At 40.6% G+C, this 18,735-nt stretch overlaps 2 protein-coding genes across 6 annotated transcripts in view; one reads left to right on the top strand and one right to left on the bottom strand.

The window, feature by feature from the left end:
- Positions 1-8,680, bottom strand: part of NEK11 (NIMA related kinase 11) — an 82,175-nt gene extending 73,495 nt beyond the window's left edge. For 4 of the 5 annotated variants that reach the window (XM_069007447.1, XM_069007449.1, XM_069007450.1 and 1 more), the window contains exon 1: positions 6,144-8,680. In XM_069007447.1, the coding sequence (XP_068863548.1) occupies positions 6,144-6,313 (170 nt within the window). In that variant the 5' untranslated portion in view covers positions 6,314-8,680. The remainder of the gene's footprint in view (positions 1-6,143) is intronic. The other variant, XM_069007452.1, reaches the window with a different exon arrangement.
- Positions 8,681-9,829: 1,149 nt separating this feature from the next.
- On the top strand, positions 9,830-15,155 carry ASTE1 (asteroid homolog 1). Its single transcript, XM_069007446.1, has 4 exons — positions 9,830-11,215; positions 12,816-13,026; positions 14,067-14,262; positions 14,515-15,155. Exons 1-4 carry the CDS (start codon positions 9,902-9,904, stop codon positions 14,807-14,809), a joined length of 2,016 nt encoding a protein of 671 aa, XP_068863547.1. The 5' UTR covers positions 9,830-9,901; the 3' UTR covers positions 14,810-15,155.
- Positions 15,156-18,735: the final 3,580 nt, after the last annotated feature.

Raw genomic sequence — 18,735 nt, 5'->3', positions numbered from 1 at the left:
TAACTTTACAAAAGCATGTTACTAAAATAGTCAATAATCAAAGGCAAAGGGAATCAAGCAATGTTGAGGAAATTAATTGCATATAACATCCATTGTTAGATAAAAATCTTTTAATACTTTTAAGCCCTCCTGAATGTGATACTCTGCTCTTAACAATAAGTGAAACACATGCAATTAAAAAATTAAGCAACTACCCAGCAACATTGAAAAGTTGTTTCAGAACACGTGAAGGGCACACTGTGGATGTAAGAGAAACAACAAATAGGAATTACAGTTACTAGTAAGTCACATAAGCACAACAACAAAATAAAACAAAACAAAACAGAAAAAAAAATAGGCAAAAACACAGTGATTGCCCAGCAAATCCAGAATTTATTCCACTCACTGCAGCATTTTTCTCATTACAATGTACTGAATGCAACAAATAACTGGAGGCTTACTCAGCATGGAAGAAGTTCAAACCACCCTGATGCAGACTTAAGAGGAAACACCTTGCCAACAAGGGTAGCCCATAAGAAGATACAGTAGACAGGCATATTCAAGTATTTCAAACACCTACAGTATCTTTGAGGCAGGTGGCCATAATTCAACCTAAAGTAATAATACTCCACCTCTCCCCATTTTCTTACTAAGGCTAGCTTACAAATGCATGAAAACTAAACATAAATTTCAGCAAAATGAGATAGAAGTGATCTCAAGGTATTTGCTTAATTACAAAATCATCAAATTCTGTCTCCCCCATGCACCTCAAAGAAAGGTAATTCACCAATAATGCCTTAAGTACAGATCTCTACCCAATGTTGGAAACGTTACTCGTAAACAATTCTCAAAACAATGAACTCAGCCACCAGCACTGCTCACTGCCTGCATGTCTAATCAGAATGTGATGAGTGCTGCAGCACGGAGGTCCTGGGAGCTTGGCTCTGTGGGGGATGAGATTTATTGTAAAACCAAGCAGTATTTCCTTTAAGGCACGCTGCCTCCCACTTACACATGTTAAAGACCTAGTTAGAATCCTCCCCAGTCAAATGGACAAATCCCAATGAAAATGAGAAAGTAGGCTACTTAGTTTAATAAAGGTGTATCAAAAGGGGAGCAGTAAAAAAGAAAAAAGAAAAACCAATAACAATACCACCAAAACTGATAAAGGTGACTTAGGAGATATAAAAGTTGTATCAGACATCGCTGCAGAGGGTTTCACAGACCCTGTGTTACACAAGCCGAATGAAGGGTCTTGACCTGTTCCAGTGTGGATCTTTTGATTCCAAAGAAGACACAGAATGCCGAGGTTTATGCTTTTGATTATGAGGTAACTAGAAATTTTAATACAGTAATTGCCTGTGCAAAGGACTGCAGCATGGCTGTGACTTTAAATTGCCAAATCCATCACCAGCATGGGCAGGGTAAAATCTTACATCTGTGCTCCAATGCCAAGCTACCCTGCAGCCCCTACTAGAGCCTTATCCAGCATAGAAACTTCCTAAACTTTCTTACATTGAGCTGGAGAAGCCCTACTGTGCCATGCTGGGCTGCAGGAAAAGCTGGGCACTGACAGGGATGCAGGAGGTAGAGACTAAAGCACCTTCCCACGAGGTCTGCAGTGAAATCTGCTTTGGGTGAATCCGAGGTTATCAAATTTGTCTTTGAATCAGGATCATATTGGCCTGCACTAGAAACTATCTGAAACCATTGTGGCCACAGCTGGGACTGCCTGCTAAAACTTGAAGCAAAACATTCACAGTTTCACCCCCTGGCAACCTCCATTGCAGGTGTACTCTTAACTGAAGCATGAGAGCATCAGCCACTCTCACAGAGTCTTCAGCAAGGAAATTGCTCAGACACTTAGCTCCAGGCTTTGAATTCTGTAACACTGCTCACAGAATACAAAAGTCATGCTTGGCCACTCAAGTGGAAAGCTCATGAAGGCTCACTTCTCAAACTGCTGTCGCTAAATCCACAAGGTATGCTTTCCTGGTCTCTTATTTGGGCCAAGCATGACCATACCCCTCAGCAAGCATGGCAGTTCTGCTGACACACACGGTAGCTGTGTGTCACGAAGCACCAGGAAGCAGAGGCACACATGACTGAACCAAGCCAAAAATGGTTCTTTAAGAAAAACTTAAAAGTAAGCCACAATCAGGAAGGTCCTACAGGAAATGCACTTTTGATCAGTTTTCAAGCAGGTCATGAATATCTGTTCACAAATCTAAAATGTCCTAATAAATTCCAGTTTTAATTTCTAGTCATTATTATAAAATGAAGGAGAAGAATAAAGGAAAGCAGTGTAATTAGATAAATGTGCACAGAACAAGTGGCAGGGAGTAATTTGTTACTGTTTTAATCAATTCAGCATCAAATGACCATTCGCTTGGAATTCCTTCAGAGAAGCAAACAGGCAACAAACACAAGGATTTGACAACACAGCAATCTGCTGATGGTCACTTGGATATTCATAAGTTGCAAATCTCTTCCACCTTTGGATTTTATATCATTTGTTATAAGAAGTCATAAATAATTGAAAGTCACATGATAAATTATTCAGCTAAGCGCACAGTTTCCAAGGAATCCTAGCATGAGTCTGGATTAAAGCTATAATGCAAGTCAGATGCAGAAGTTGAGCTGACACCCCACAGTTACCACACAGTGGAGCAGTCCAGGGAGTTTGGCACTCAGCAGCATGTCCTTTCCACCACAGGGACACGTAAATGCCTTGTGAATATTTATGAACTGGAAGTCCCTATTGCCTACTGTGTACTTCGGCTGCTTGCCCATACATGGTTATGAATCAGCGACACTTAACCCAGAGCTTCCCTTGGCACAATTGATTAGGACATTAATTTTCTTTAAGTGATGGCACTGTCCTTCAAGACTACTGCTTAACTTCAATCTCTGCTGTAAAAACTTTGTCTTCAACCATAATTATCTGTTATAATTAACCAATAATATACTCAGGGGGACTAGCATAGAAGGGACTGCAGGAATACTATTTAGTTGTAAAAATGCTGGTACAATCCTGCTACTTTATACAAACCAAGTTTTCTGTTTTGGGTAGGTCTAGGTCCATAATGTGCAGGAACAAATAAATATCAAATAATCCACAAACCAAGACATTCTGTGTAAACTGGAACTAAGAAGCTTGCTTTGTACAGATGTATCTCTTGTGCTTAACTGACTTTAGAGTCTAAGATTTGAATTCTGATTCTAGTTTCTTCCAAAAGAAGGGGGGAAATTGATAATCTCTTTCCTGTATAGATTGTTTAGTACATGAGAAACTTTGCTTATAGTGAAGAACATCCCAGGTTCTGACCTTTCTCTCTGTGAGGGCATTATTTTTGTTCTCTACTCTGCTGCTTTCATGTAAATTGTAGAGACTTCTATCTGAGTTATTTAACTCTGTCATACTCGATGAAAATCATCCAACAAAAGTTCTTGCACCAGAAAATACAGTTTACAAAAAAAAATACCAGTTAGAAAGTTAAAGCAACAGGCAAGGAATGTATCATACAATGCAAGACTTAAGAAGGAGTTAGAGTAAGGGACCTACATATGCTACTATACTTGTGGTACTTCATAACCTTATTGTTTATAGAGTATGCAGGTCAACCATATGATACTGATCTAGTATGATCTAAGAAAGTCAGTAATCCTGATCCCATCCATACAAAGAACTGGAGAGGAGCATGAAGCTGGCATGTACTTCTTAGAGAAGCAGGCACTGCTAGCCTGAGCAGCCCTGAGAGTTTTATGTGAAATAAGTCTGTTAATTTGATGTATGCCCCAAATAATCAACTCTCTCTCCTTCCCAGCTAAAGTAACTCTGTGTACAACACTTCACTCACAATAGGTATGATCCTTGAGAGGTAACAAAACACAAGGCACAACCTAAAACTGTTTCTAGAATCATACAAAAGCTTTGCTTGAAATTGCACGATAACCACTGTTAGTCTCTGCAATAACTCATTCTGGAGACGTTGCACTAATGGAAAATCGAAAAAGATATCCCTGAACAGCTTCTGTATCAATATGTCACTTTTCTTGGGAATTTGTATTTCTATGATTTATTCCTATGCTCTTTCAGAGTGCTTCAAACTATAGCAATTTTCAGGAAATTATCTGTGGCTGAGTTTACACTGTACATAATATTTCTCTCAGCATGTTCTAGATCATCTCTGAAGCAATAAAAATAGAATTCTAATTCTGCTGAGGTCACAGTTGTCTTGTTTGTGGGTTTTTTTCCGCTGAAGTGCCTTCAGAGCTGCATTAAGATCATTCTTTTTTAAAGAGTAAGAATCATAACCACGTAAATTCTCATTAAAAAGTATATATAACATAAGCAGCAACCCATACAGTTCCATATGAGATTATCTGAAAGCAGCACTGAGTATGTGACTTCTAGCATATTTTACCACCTTAAGAAACCAGTATTTCTAAATCCTACCATTATGCTATCATTCTATACCACTCTATACCATTATGCTACCTGTGTTTTCGTGCTCAACTGGGACAGTATTTTTGTCATCTATTAGAATATAAGAGGTAGAAATCAGGGGGGATCCCCTCGTTAATTCACGCTCGAGGCATGGAAGGAATGAACTGTGATAGGCGAGCACCCCCTTGTGATGGAAAGGCTTAAATACAGCACTGTACATCTTCCAGTACTTGGGCTGGTTAAATACTGGTGTGTTTTTATTGTACTGTGGTCACAAAAAGAGACTGATAAAAAAAATTTAAAATAAAACCAAAAATATGTCATTTGATATTCAGTCTCTGTCCTGAAGATAGCAGAGGACACACGCAGGCTCTACCCTAACAAAATGCAGGCATGAAATGCTGCAGGCAGTGAATGGTTGTTCAAGGCAGTCACTCAAAATTCTCAAGAAAAGAATAAAACTAGCCACGTAAAAGCTTAAGGCATGTTCCTTGTTTTTGAGGTTTGGCAGGTTGTGCTATAGCAGCAACTGTGTGAAGACCCACATTTCACTATTCTAAGAACGAGTTTGATAACAGCTGATTCTGAAGTGTCTTAGGACCTCAGGTAGTTCCTGTCACCCCATTTGCATGATAGACTACCTTAACATTAAAAAAAGAAGAAAAATATTGTTTATTGGTTTAAACAAAATATTTCATTAAAGAACTTTTTTTGAGGAAAGTGTAGCTAAGGCTAGGAGAGACAAAACCCTTTAAGCCATGTGAAAAAAGCAAAGAGTTTAGTGGACCCTAACCTTAATCTAAGGAGATGAAAAGATGTAAATGGATATAGAAGGAAAACAATTGACAGATTTATGCCTTGGCTGCACACTTATTAAAGGAATACTGCCAGTAATGCATGGCCATAAGTAGCAAAAGTGAGGCACAAATGAATCAGAAAAAGCTCCTTAATCATCTAAGTGCTCATTAATGTGTCTACCAAAAAGGACCAATAGACTCCCCTGTTTAAAGGAATTATGTATTTCTGGCTGAAGGGCATATTGATTAAATGTTTCTGACTTTAGACAAAGAGCCTTACAATTTTTTTTTAATAAAGATTTTTCTAGTTAAATTTCACGTGGTGTAAGTATCGAGGTAGACAAACACAGTTCTACACAACAGGAAGTCCAGCCACAAACCCAACATCAAACCCACATACAGGAATGTGAACACCCTGAAAATGGTTTTTTGTCATTGTGGCTTCAGAATCCCAAAGGATTTATCAATAAAACTGATAAGACTTGTCCAAATTCAGGCAGATTAAAAAAAATAAAAATCAAGATTTGCTGGCAATTAAAAAAAAATCAAACCTTCTTCCAGTTGGGTATACAGCAAATAAAAAGGTGTTTACTGGAATTTCTGTAACTCTTCCTTTTCAGGTTTTATTTAGACAACTCATGTATAAAAAATAGGTCATCAAATACTGTACAGCTTCTTTTGAGACCTCTACAACAATCTGAGTCCTTACAGTAACACAGAATCAATTCCTGAAGGCATCCAATTAAGTGTTATCAAAAAAAGTCTGCTTTTACCTTACATCGTCACTGAAGCTAGACAGTTAAGGCTGCAACATAACACCAAACTGAGAGATGAGACACAAATACAAAGAAAATATCTACAATGCAAGAAATATGTTCCCAACATTTTTATTTAAAGTATGTGAAGGGTTTACTTACAATTCTTCTCCTTGTTTTGCTTTTCTGTCATTTACCAAGTACACACTTCCAAAGCTTCCATTGCCAAGTTTCCTCTGAATAGTGTATCTTCTTGCAATCACAGCATCTGAGCAAGCAGAATTAAATCTGCCAACAGTGACATGCTTAGCGGTTTCTTGAAATTTCAGCATTTCTCTGTGCAACAAAAACTACACAGATTTCTCTAGGATGTAGCTGTCAAATCCTTTTATTCTTCCATGGATATTCACAGAAATCACTTGAAACAGAAAAATATTGATTTGTCAATGTATTGCTCTTATTAAACTTTTCATTTAATTCTGTGGCAGTGTTTACAGTACCCAGCTTGCAGCAAACACAAATTAAGTGGAACCATTAGCTGCTAAACTGCGGGCAGACTTGATAAACAAACTTCAGATAATGTAGATGTGACATAGTCAGTCTTCCTCTAAATCAGCCTTAAATTAATTCTCTGAACTGATAGCACAGTTCCCTCAGATATGGCACTCTTCCTCACCACCTGTCTTTATACCACCACAGTACCTGACACCAAAAATATCTGCATTTCAGGACACAAGTTTCAAGATTTTTGTACATATTGAAGCATAACCTCCACCCATAATTTGAATTCTCTCCCATCAACAACTACAAAGCTGTTTTCTCTGCTCTTTCATTTACCCCTCAGATTTCACCATCTGTTCCAGTGCTGACCTCACAGCCTCTGTGACTCACTACTAGTATCTTCTGAAAATGTTTCACAGAAAAACTACAAGACTTTCAATAAAACCCAACTCTTCCAAAACTTCATTTCTCCTTCACTGTGTCCTTTCATGACTCACCTTTCCAACCTTCCCAACAATTTATATTTGGTTTAGAATTCTTGCCTAACAGAGATCTTAATTCGGCAAACATAAGGACTGCAAAGGCCAAGCTCTAGCATTTCTATGTTTTTCAATAGCTCAACATGAGCATAGAGTAACTTTGTTTACTCAACCTTCCTCATTCCAAATGAAAAAGGGTAGGTGTTTCACTGCACATAATAAAACAATATTGCTTTCACTACCTTGCCTTTATATAATGCTACGTGCACATTTTGCTTGAAGATCCTTTGGAGCAAGTAAAGGTCTTGCGAGATCAGTGCTATTACTGCTACCATCCCTCGGCACTGCAGAGCAGCAGGCCCACACTGGTCTTGCTCACCACACCATTTCAAGGTCAAGGCAAGCACACAAACAGGATTTTTGTCGTGGTGGTCGTGGTTTTGGGAGAGCAAAGACAAACTGCCTAATTTTAAAAGCTGTACAACTTTAGATTCCAAGTCACTGCCTTCTCTTCCAAATGAATGCAGAGCCTAAATTAAGATTACAGATTTGTATCTTGCAACAACAAACTCCGTGTGTGCGTATAGGCACAAGAACCTATTTTAATACCCATCAGCTGAGCTGCTGTCACACTGTACCAAAAAGCCTGACATTGCACTGCCATCATGTTATGAAACACAGATAAACTTTAATTACTACAAGACATCTTAAATCCTGCATGTTTTTTAACCTAAAGGACTCCTAATGCTGATTCTTTATTCTCTTTCAGCAATACTGACAAAAATTTTGAAATGCAAATGCTAAGGAAAGAATGTCAGCTAGAAAATTACTTCTCTAACTCAAATCTGTCTGAAGGAGCCTAAAAGGATCATGCTGAGGTGTGGAGGAGGGGAGGGAAGAAAGGTTAACTCCATAAAATATTATATTGCCAAGTCTACATAATTTTCATTTACTGTTCTATTCTCCTAATTGCTGTTTTATGCACACCTTCATAAATTCCTTTAGAAAAAACTACACTTAGAAAACCTGCTGAGCTGTCTATACCCTGTTTTTTCTTTCTGAAGTCACTTAACGCAGCTCACATCTTCATACTTACTTGGGCCTAGGAATGTATGACAATCCTTCACACCACAAAACCATGCTCAAGATCAAGTAGCTGAGTTTAATTTCTGTGCTTTATTTCTAATAATGCCTCTCACCTCTTACTCCCTATGCTTCAAATACCCTCTCTATATAGTAATAGTAATAATTATCGTGGAACTTAGTGAAATGCTTTAGTATCTACTGCTGAATAGTGAGAGAAGGCAGGGGCCAGTGATTGCCATGTGGCATCACAGGTGCATTTTAATGGCACAGAAGAGGTGGAATGTTGAGCACTGCATCTGAAAGAAATGCCCCATAAGAGCCAATAGGCCTTAAAGACTGATTCAGCCATAAGACTGATGGATTTTTCAAGAAGTAGATGAAGCTCTCCTACCTCACTCACACCTTTAGCCCAACCCCCCCGTGTTCCTTTCCTGCCAGTGTCCATCTCCCACTGGGCAGGTATTTCCCAAGCAGCAACATCAATTGCTTCATTAAAGTTCAGAACAACTAGAGGTAACATAAAGCAGTCAAGTCTCCAGCTCTCTTTTCCTAAAAAAAATCTCGGTGTACCCTATCCAGCAACTTTGGTAAAGAGTTTCCTTTGTCCCGTCCACCATTCCCAAGTCCCATCCCAGAGCCAGGCAGACTGCTGATGCCAAGCAAACTAATGCAATTACATTGTCTGGATCACTTTTTAAAAAATATTTTCTTCCTTGGCTAGAGTTAGATCTTCCCTTTTGTGTTGCAACTAAAGGAAAGTTGCTGGTTCATAGTTCCACCTACCCATGCTAAGCACAAACCATCTCAACTCCTTCCCTGGCCTTTCTTAGTTACTGTAAGAAAGATTAACCTTCATGTTTCTTTAGCAACAGCTAACATACTCTGACACTTTCTGCTTCCAAGCTAATCACTTCTTTGCCAACCAAGACCATTTTCCAATTCTTTTAGGTTTTCTTTTTATTCCTTAAGAACCATTGTACTACATCAACGTTTGCTACCCTCCACTCACTGCAACACAAATTCCAAAGTCTTTATATTTAAGCTCTAAATAGCCTCAGTATTTACTACCTTGATTTTTTTCCTGCCGATGACTTCACTGACCTGCTCCTTTAAATGTTTTGAAAATTCAAAAAATGAGATTTTCCTTGATTTTCCTTCATGAAAAAAAAAATTAACTTTTTAACACTGGCTCCATTATTATTTTCTGCAACATCTTTATAAACTTACCCAAGGCTAGACATCATTTCACTTAGCTCAGTTTTTTAGGGGTCCTAGAGAAATGATAGCTAAGATTTCATCATTAGTGCCGGTAGCAAAGGAGTTTGAGGATGATGGTAAAACGGGGTCAAATGTAGTCGACTATTATATTTAGTATCTTCCTGACGCACATTCGGGAAGCCGAGATTCCCTAGGATAATCTCAGGGATGTTTTTACGTCGTTACAAGACTGTGTAAGACCCAAAACACAAGTTAGCACCCAGATACCCTCACAGCAAGGGGCGAGGGCGGGGTCCGCGTTCCTCACCCCTGCGGCACAGACGGGACTCCCCGGGAGCCGGCGGTGCCCCTCGTCCTCGCCGCTTCCTGCCGCTCCAGCGCTCGTCCCGCCGGCGGGGACTGTGGTGCCTCAGGGTCCCCCGTGTCCCCCCGGGACGGCCTGGGGCAGGCCTGGCGCTGGCGGAGCGGGAGCGGCCGCGGGCTCGCAGCGCTCCCGGCACGGACCGCGCTGTTCGCGGCCCCGTCACCAGGAGACGGCGCGCGCGCGCCTGAGCGCCGGCGGGCGGGAGGAGCGAAGGGAAGCGGATCCGGGATCGGAGGGCTCCGCGTGTCGCTGCTAGCGCTGCTTCCGGTGCCATGGGCGTCCAGGGGCTGACGGGCTTCGTGGAGGAGCGAGGGGTGTTCTTCACCGAGCTGCGGGTGCGGGACACCAAGCTGGTCATCGACGGCAGCAGCCTCTACCACCGCCTCTGCTTCGCCCCCGACGCCGACTTCCGACGCGGCGGCGACTACGGCGTCTTCGCCGCGGCCGTGCGCGACTTCTTCGGCGTCCTGCAGGCTTGCGCCATCGCGCCCTTCGTGGTGCTGGACGGCGGGCGCGGCGCCGAGGACAGGAAGCTGCCCACGCTGCGGAGCCGCGCTGCCGAGCAGCTGCGGGCGGCCCACGGGCTGTCCCGCGGCGCCGGCGGCTGCCTGGTACCGCTGCTGACCCGCGAGGCCTTCGTGCAGGCGCTGGGCCGGCTCGGCGTGCCCTTCGTGCAGTGCTTCGCCGAGGCCGACCGGGAGATCGCCGGGCTGGCCAACCGCTGGGGCTGCCCCGTCCTCTCACTCGACAGCGACTTCTGCGTGTTCGACCTGGAGGGCGGCTACTGCCCGCTGTCCCACTTCCAGTGGCAGAGCGTGCGCGCCGCCGCCGCGCCGCAGGGATGCTACGTGCCCGCGCGCTGCTTCTCCGCGGAGAGGTTCTGCAGGCACTTCGGGCACCTGAGCAAGGGCCTGCTCCCGCTCTTTGCCGTCATGAACGGGAACGACTACATCGGCCTGGAAGCGCTGGAGGCGTTCTTCAGCAAGGTGCGCCTGCCGCGGGGCTGCGCGGCAGGGAAGGGCGGGAAGCACCTCCGCCTCCAGGGACTGCTGAACTGGCTAGCTCAGTTTGCGGAGCCCGCCGAGGCCGTCGACAATGTGCTGAAATACCTTAAGAAACACCAGAGAGAAGAAATACGGGAGCTTCTGTGCACTTCGATGGAAGATTATGCTCCGTCTGACGTGAATCTGGAGGACTTCTTTCAGAATGGGAGCTATGAATGCGAGGCTGCCAGGAAAGCAGACGTACCAGAGTGGGTACTTGATGCTTTTGCAAAAGGTAAGCTGGCTCCATTCATCGTCAACGCCCTGATACTTAGAAGTACCTTCCTCCGCGTTCAGGTGGAGAACATGCAGAGACCCAGTGCTCATAGAACAGCTTTGCCCATCCGACAAGTTATCTATGGACTGCTTCTGAGAGTATCTCACAGTACTGAAGACGCTTCTTCAAGTAAGCAGACCAACGAGCTGCCCATTGTATGTGAATTTGACAGATGCCAAAAGACAGTTAAAAAAACATTTGTTCAAGCAGCAAGCCTACCTCCAGATTTTTGTGATGATCGTTTTCCTTTGGACAAGTTAATGGAGGTAAATGGTTGTCACGACAGATCACAGTTAACAGTGTTTCACGAGTGACACAAAAATAGTTGGGACTCACGTTTGCCAGCTGGCCGCTAAATGTGATGTCTGAACTAAGCCGCCTCAGTAAGTAACTACCTAATACAGAGGTACCTGTGATATTTAAGAAGCTACATCAGGTTGTCTTCATTTCCTTTCCTTCCTGCCCCCCTCCAAGTGTACCAAGACAAATGCTATGAGAAGTTGTAGCGTGGATATGCAATACTCCCTGCATTTTCCATTCAAAGCCTTTATTTCATCCTATGTATTTTGCTACACTTATATTTGCTTTCTATGGGAAGGAACTCAGCTGCATGTAATTTAGGAAAATCCAGTTTTAACATTACAAAACCTAATTTGTATTTGATCAAGCTGTGGAATGTTTCAGAGCAGTGTTCTGAAACAAAATCTGACCCATGCCTTTTTACTAGAAGTCATTATTTCGCGTGTGAGTGTTGCAGCTGCCCATCAGTTTTACCTGCCCCAAGTATGCTCCTGCTAACATGAACCTCTGCTGCTTGCCAGACAGAGCAGAACGGCACCTGAAAAACACAGGAAAGTTGCACTTGGTTAGTTTCAGTCACCATTGTAGCACTTCTATGAAAATTCTAATGATTAAGACTGTAACTCTTGCCATAATGGGAAGTTATCTCTCATTCTAGAAAATGCCTAACTAAGGTTTTGTATGCGGTAATTTCTGCAACACCTAGGAATACAATCCGCGTCTATTAATTCTGCATTTTTAAGGCATGTGCTCTATCCATTCTGGCGTTCAGATCGACTGTTACCACATTTCTCTGTGTGGGCGGTGCTGAATGTTTTTTGCTGGTTGCTACTTTGTAAAGGAACCGAATCTATCACTGCTACACCCATTAAATGCTACAGATAGCTACGGCTCCTAAGTACAGGTTACTTTACATAGATTGTTGGTACACGCCTTTTAAACACTGTGCAACACTTAAGAGTTTGAGAAATCATGTTTCAGGTTAAGAGACTTTAATGACACCTCACTTCAAGCTTGGTGTGTGCTGTTTTTTTAATGAATTTGAGCTTCGCTACTACAGCAATTTTCTTTATTAAATATATGGGAATTATCAACTGAACAAAAGGTTAGAACAAGAAACGTTCTGCGTCTAAAGTGCTCTAGGCAAAACTGACTTCAGTTTCTCTTCTGCTATGGGGATGTCTGCCTAAGAGTAGGCAAAACAATCCTACTCAAGGTTTACAAAGCACTCAAACGGCAGCTGAACAGCCTGCTGCAATTCTGCATGCATGAAGTTATGGACAAAGTTTACAACACCACTTTCTGGAAGTTAAATGGCACAGCAAAGAGGGAACGTGTGCTAGGAATTAATTACTTTTATCTTTCTACCTGACATTTAACTGTGTCATTTTTAAAGTTTTAAGTAATATTTTAAAAAATATTTCGTGTTCAGAATATCTATGAAACTTAAATAATTTTTTTATCAAAAAACCTAAAGTGCTAACTAGTGTAACTAGGAACTTTCCTTTTAGAAATTGCTCGCAACAAATCAAGTCTCTTACCTCCAATTTTTAAATTTATTTTCAGGTGCCCGTGTCATGCCGTCAGATGCTTTTGCTGGAGACTCTGGGAGTGAAAATGAGTTTCTTAGAACCTATCCCAAGTCACTTAAAACTCCCTATTGCTGTAACTTGTTACTGGATATGTTGTTCAGAACCAAAAGTTAAGCTGAACCAATTAAAGGCTCTCCTTCTAATGATAGTTTCTGGAGAACTGCAGAGGATAACCGGTGATCCAGGTATGTCTCCAAGGAATACAGTTTTAGGTATTCAGCGCCTACAAAAATCCAGACCATAATTCATTTTCCAACACTTATGGTGAGTTGTCCAAATTTCGAGAAATTAGGATTGATTTACAGTATATCCTGAGCTGTCACACTCATTGCATTGATATGCGCAAAGAAAAAGTGCTAACCATCAATTTAACATTTCATATGGGTAAAACAGTACTTTTCCACCTTTTAAAATATTAATGTGCATTTATAAGTGGTTTCCTTACAACTGAAATACTAATTTAGATATAAAAGTTACAAAAAATAACCTTAAAGTACTCAAAAAACTACTATTGAAGCATTCCAGTATTTTTTTCTTCTTGAGTTTTTCTAAAATAATTTGTACTTTAAAATGCTGAGTTGCCCAGGCACATTTTTTCTTTCATTTGAAAGTATTAAATAATCACAGAAATTGCTTCAGTAATATTTATACCTGTTAGGGTTATGGACATTTCCTCCAGGAGTCCTTCATTTGATGGCAAAGACGATGCATACCAGGGTTATACAGTTCCTTCAGGTTCTGGTTTATAGAAACCAGACTGACAAGGTTTCCAAGTAGGTTTTAATGAGATGGAAAGCTTGTTTGGATTTGATCACAGAGAATCAACCAGGTTGAAAAAGACCTCTGAGATCATGGAGTCCAACCCATGACTGAACAAACACCAACCATGTCAACCAGACCATGGCACTGAGTGCCACATCCAGTCTTTCCTTAAACACCTCCAGGAATGGTGACTCCACCACCTCTTTGGGCAGCCCATTCCAGTGTCTAATCACCCTTTCTGTGAAGAAATTCCTCCCAATGTCCAACCCAGACCTCCTCTGGTGCAACTTAAAGGCCATTTCTCCTTGCCCTATCGATTGTTACCTGGGAGAAGAGACCACCCCACCTGGCTACCCCCTCCTTTCAGGTAGAATCAGGAGTTTGAAGACTCTATAAATTGCAGGTATCTTTTGTACTGTTCACAGAACATTTATTTCCATGTTATTTTTTATTTATAACCTAGACCCCACAGTTCTACCTGCTGAAGATGACAGTGTTGCATATAACGAATTTCTAAAATGGAAGGAAAAGAAATTGCAAAATAATGACTTTGATTTAGATGCTGCACACAGTTTTTGTCAGTGGCAGTGCTGTCTTCAGATGGGGTTGTATCTCAACCAGCTACTTGGTACTCCTCTTTCTGAGCCAGACCTAAGTAGGTAAGTTTTTTCAGAGATCTGCTTTCCACACATTCCCAAGATGGAATGTGTTAAGATGTTTCATTTTCTCTGTCAAACTCCTTTGGCCAGTGCTACATTAGAACTCCCTTCTTTAAAGAAAAATACTCTTAGCATAGGTGTCCCTTCGGAGTTGACTGTTGGATACTGTATGTTTTTTTCATTAAGCAACATGTCTCTGTACCTGTCCTGTTGAGGTGCAATTCTAAATGCAGATTCTCTCCTTTTGAGCAGGCTTTACACTGGGACCCTTGTGCACAGACTGTATCAAGAGCTTAAATCAGCACCTCCAGTGGAAAATCTGTTTATTTTATCTCCAAAAATGTCTCAGCTTTATCTGGTTTTGTTAAATACAGTGGAGTCAACTGTATCTCCAGACTTCTTTCAGAAGATGACCAAGACCAGATCAGAGTCCTGCAAAAAGAAGAAAGCATCTAATAAGAAAAAAACAGCCATCCGCTATGCTGTGCCAGAAAGTCAGCATTTATGCAATGCTAATAGGTTTGCATCACTGGAAGTGGATGACTGAAAGCATTATTCTTGGAATAACATCTAATGCCATGCTGAAGAAAGAAGTATCATTAAAATATGTGACTGTATTGGAATTTGCTCAACTATTTTCACACAAGTTCCTGATTCAATCTTTACCAAAAATCTTGCTTCAGGGGATTTTTTAAATTTACCTTTTTGTAACTTATATTTGTATAAAAGAAATGCTGTGCAAAAGTTGTGGTGTTTTGTTTTTCTTTAGAGGTATCAGTCTAATTGAAAATGGGAGCAAAGTTGCTCACCATTATTTTCCTGAACATTCATACTTGATTCTGCCTCATCTCCCTGAACACTTTCCATTTTAAAAAAAATCCAATTTTAAAGTTTATGTTGAGTAAGTTCTTGCAGTATTATAGGTTCTGTTGATACTTGGGGAGAATTTCAGATTTTATTTCTCCCCCTTGCCCCTGTGATGTGTTTAAAGAAGGAGTGAGATGCACACACAAAGCTATCACATGGGAGCAAGTTCCTACAGGTTTGGTAATTCTGAGTAGTTCTCACAGTAATTGTGTACAATCCTCTGCTATTAACAAGCTGTCGTCATTCTTACTATTCTTTCTACAACAGCTATACTAAAAACCAGACCTGTTTTGTTTTCTCCTATGTACACTAATTACTTGATAAACCCTTGATATCGACATGGTAATACTGAATACCAATTTATAATTTTTTTTAAATCCTACATCATCAGTATTTCTCAGTGCTTTGCATTAGCAAACTTTACAGCATAGTCAATTTACATAAATGCTTTTCTTACAAAACTATTGGTTTTCCAGTGTCTTGCCCATGTAAAATACAGTTACATTTGGGCTTCTTCTTCTCAAGAATCCACATACCTTTTCTTGCATTTAGGAAAATCATGATTTCCACCTCTAATCATCAAAGTTTTACCCATAACTTATCAGAATTCAAGCTTGATTCCTGCATTGTGTGCTCACGTTTTCAGTCCTGCTTATGCTCCCTATCACCTCTCTTTCCATGGAAGTAACTCAGCATATCTTGGGATTTAGAGGAAAGATCTCCTGTACCATACAGCTGAGTCTTGATACTGCACTAATACAGTCAGTGAGAATAGATCTATAAGATGTTGCATTAATGAGAACTCTAGTTTTGAGATACAGCCTGACGTAGCAAAATTTAACATTTTTTCCAGTACAAAAGCTGCTCCTTACTGAGCTACCAGCAGATGGCACATACACCCAGCCACACCACAAGCCAGAACTTCACAACCCATTCCTCAATAGGCTTTACATATAGCAGCCTATATATATATGTATATACATATACATATATCAGATGACTTTTCAATAAAAGTTGAAAGGGGTTACTGATTTTACTAACTAAAACTGAATGTCTTAATTGTCCAAATCATCCTCTTCTCCATTATGATCCCGTATGTTTTATTTTTCCAAGCTTGTAATTCCCTAGAGTTTTTAATCATCAGAAATAGTCACATGTAAAGTCAGTCTTAAATATAAAAATACAGACATGTTTGATTCCACTTTTTTAGTGCTGGTGAGAAGAGAGCTCTTAATTTACTCTGAATACCATATCAGAAAACTGCTGGAGTTCATAAAAATTCTTGAGACTTGATAAGAAGTGGTATCTTCAATCAGATAATTCAGAAGACTGTAACAAGGTCAAATATTCCACTTCGGGATAAGAACACTGCTATGACCACATGGCATTTTGAGAATACCTTTGGGAACACTGACTCAATTATTAAAAATTACTGTAGTGGAAATGTGTTCTCAGTGCAGGACTCAGCCGTTCTTTATTGCTGATGATACGACACACACCTCATTGCAAAACCCAGTCCGGTAGGCTGAAGAAAAGAATTACTGATTCTAGAGTTACCATGCAGAATTTAAAGTGTTACAGTTTTCCTTTTTTACTCATTATAGGTCATTCATCTTCTCTGCAGGAAAACTAAAAAATAAAGGACCTTTACTTGTTAAAACCAAAACATTCTTTATTCCATGTTTCAGTAAAAGCAAGTAAATTCCTTGGTTGTTGCCTATTTCCACCCCATAAGAAATGCCTCTTAATTTTTGTGGAAAGTTCCCACTATTGATTCAACTGCTGTGGAGAAAAATCACTCAAACCGGCTTGTAAGGTGGTAATGAATCACAAGAGAAGCCAAAATAATGACAATGGAATTCAGTTCAAGCATTTTTTTATATATAATGACATTGAACTGGATTTTATTACCTTTTAGTATTTTGTCTTCCACTGGAAAACACAGCACCAAAACTTCCGGCATATTTAAATTGAACTACGTTCCACCATGCAATATGGCAAAATTGTCCTTAAGAGACTGAAATTTTACTTCTTGTCTAGACTGACATCCCTTAGTCAGAAAGTGGGACTTGTGCTGGGAAAGGGGCACTTGATAACTTTTGTTTAAAAATTTGGCAGTGACACTTCCAAGCTAAAATGACAATTTAGCATTCATCTGTACTTATTTGTACTTATCTAGATTTCTGGGACTCCAAGACCAAGAGCAGAGCACAAAGCAGTCAAATCCCATGGAAGAATATAAACCACAAACTAAGACTTACTACATGAAAGGCAGAGTTGCTGTCCTTTCTCAAAATCAAAGTCTGAGATTCTTCATCAGCATGCACTGTCACCTTTTACTGTCTTTATTAACGAACACTAAGGATTTTATTAATGAAGTGTTCTGAAATTGTATTGAAATAGTGAACACACTACAATATTGAACAGCTACAGCCCCACTTGCCAAAGACAGTAATTGTTCAACAACTGCCAAATCTGTTCAACTTCTGAAAGGCAGAACTGATGTAAGTCAGAAACTTTTACTTGAAGACACGAGAGCATTTCTGTAAGAGGTCATGTTGTTCAGGCCCTCCCAGCTCAGTGGTAACAACCCCAGGAAGAGATGAGGGCCAAGAGCTGTGGGATCTTTGTCTTTACACAGTCACATCTCCAGCATATTGGTAGTCCAGGTATTATGGGCATACTGAGGGTCAGGCAGAGCAGTGGCTGAACTGCATGTATACAGCAGACTCAATCTGCACTCATGCCATCTGCAGCCCCATTTCCTGGCAAAGTCTAGGAATCCCACAGGCAAAAAGAAGAAAACAATTCAAGTAACATTAGCAGAAATTCATATGCTCTTTTGAGCATGGCATGTGGGGCAAGTCACAATGGCAAGTGCAGAAATATTCCAGTGTCTGTTCATGACAATTCCTCCTCAAATGGCAGGATAACCACTGTGACAGCATGGGCCAGAACCAATGCCACTGCCACACTTTCAGGCTACAGTGAGTAAAGATGCATATGCACATGTTTACAAGGGAAAGAGATACCACCGTGTCTTTGACTCCCCACAGAGATCTTAAGACATCCTCTTTTCAAGATTCTTAGGTGATAGTTCCCTGCATTTCCTGAAAGGATGATGACACTGATGACACTCTCTTCTCTGATGAGGTGACACTGATGACAACAGGGCAAGACTATTTTGAGGAAAAACACTATTTCCAATTAGTGAATATTAGAGTATTCAGACATTGTAATATATTTCAAATACTTTTAACATATCAAGACACAAACCTATTATAATGCTTTTCTAACCCCAAAAGTAATTCTGTAGGTTAAAATTTAAAGTTACCCTACCCCTAAAAAGGGGTTTTTAATGAACAGGAAGGAAGGAAGGAAGGAAGGAGGAAGGAAAATGAAGCTTCTTTGAGAGAGGGATGCTGAGGATTATTGCATTAATTTTCTAATTCAGTACACCACAAATAATTTCCGTAACTACTGTCTTATAACCACTCAAGTGGTCTAACAGTCATAAGCTGAAGTAAATATGGAACAATTGTATCAAAACAAGCTCGTTCATCTGGTGTCAATGCCAGTTTCTTTTAAAACAAAGAGACGACACAC

The sequence above is a fragment of the Aphelocoma coerulescens genome, chromosome 2 (assembly GCF_041296385.1).
Source record: "Aphelocoma coerulescens isolate FSJ_1873_10779 chromosome 2, UR_Acoe_1.0, whole genome shotgun sequence".
NCBI classification, from domain to species: Eukaryota; Metazoa; Chordata; class Aves; order Passeriformes; family Corvidae; genus Aphelocoma; species Aphelocoma coerulescens.
Note: the sequence above shows the minus strand (reverse complement) of the source record. Positions and strands in the feature narration are given on the sequence as shown.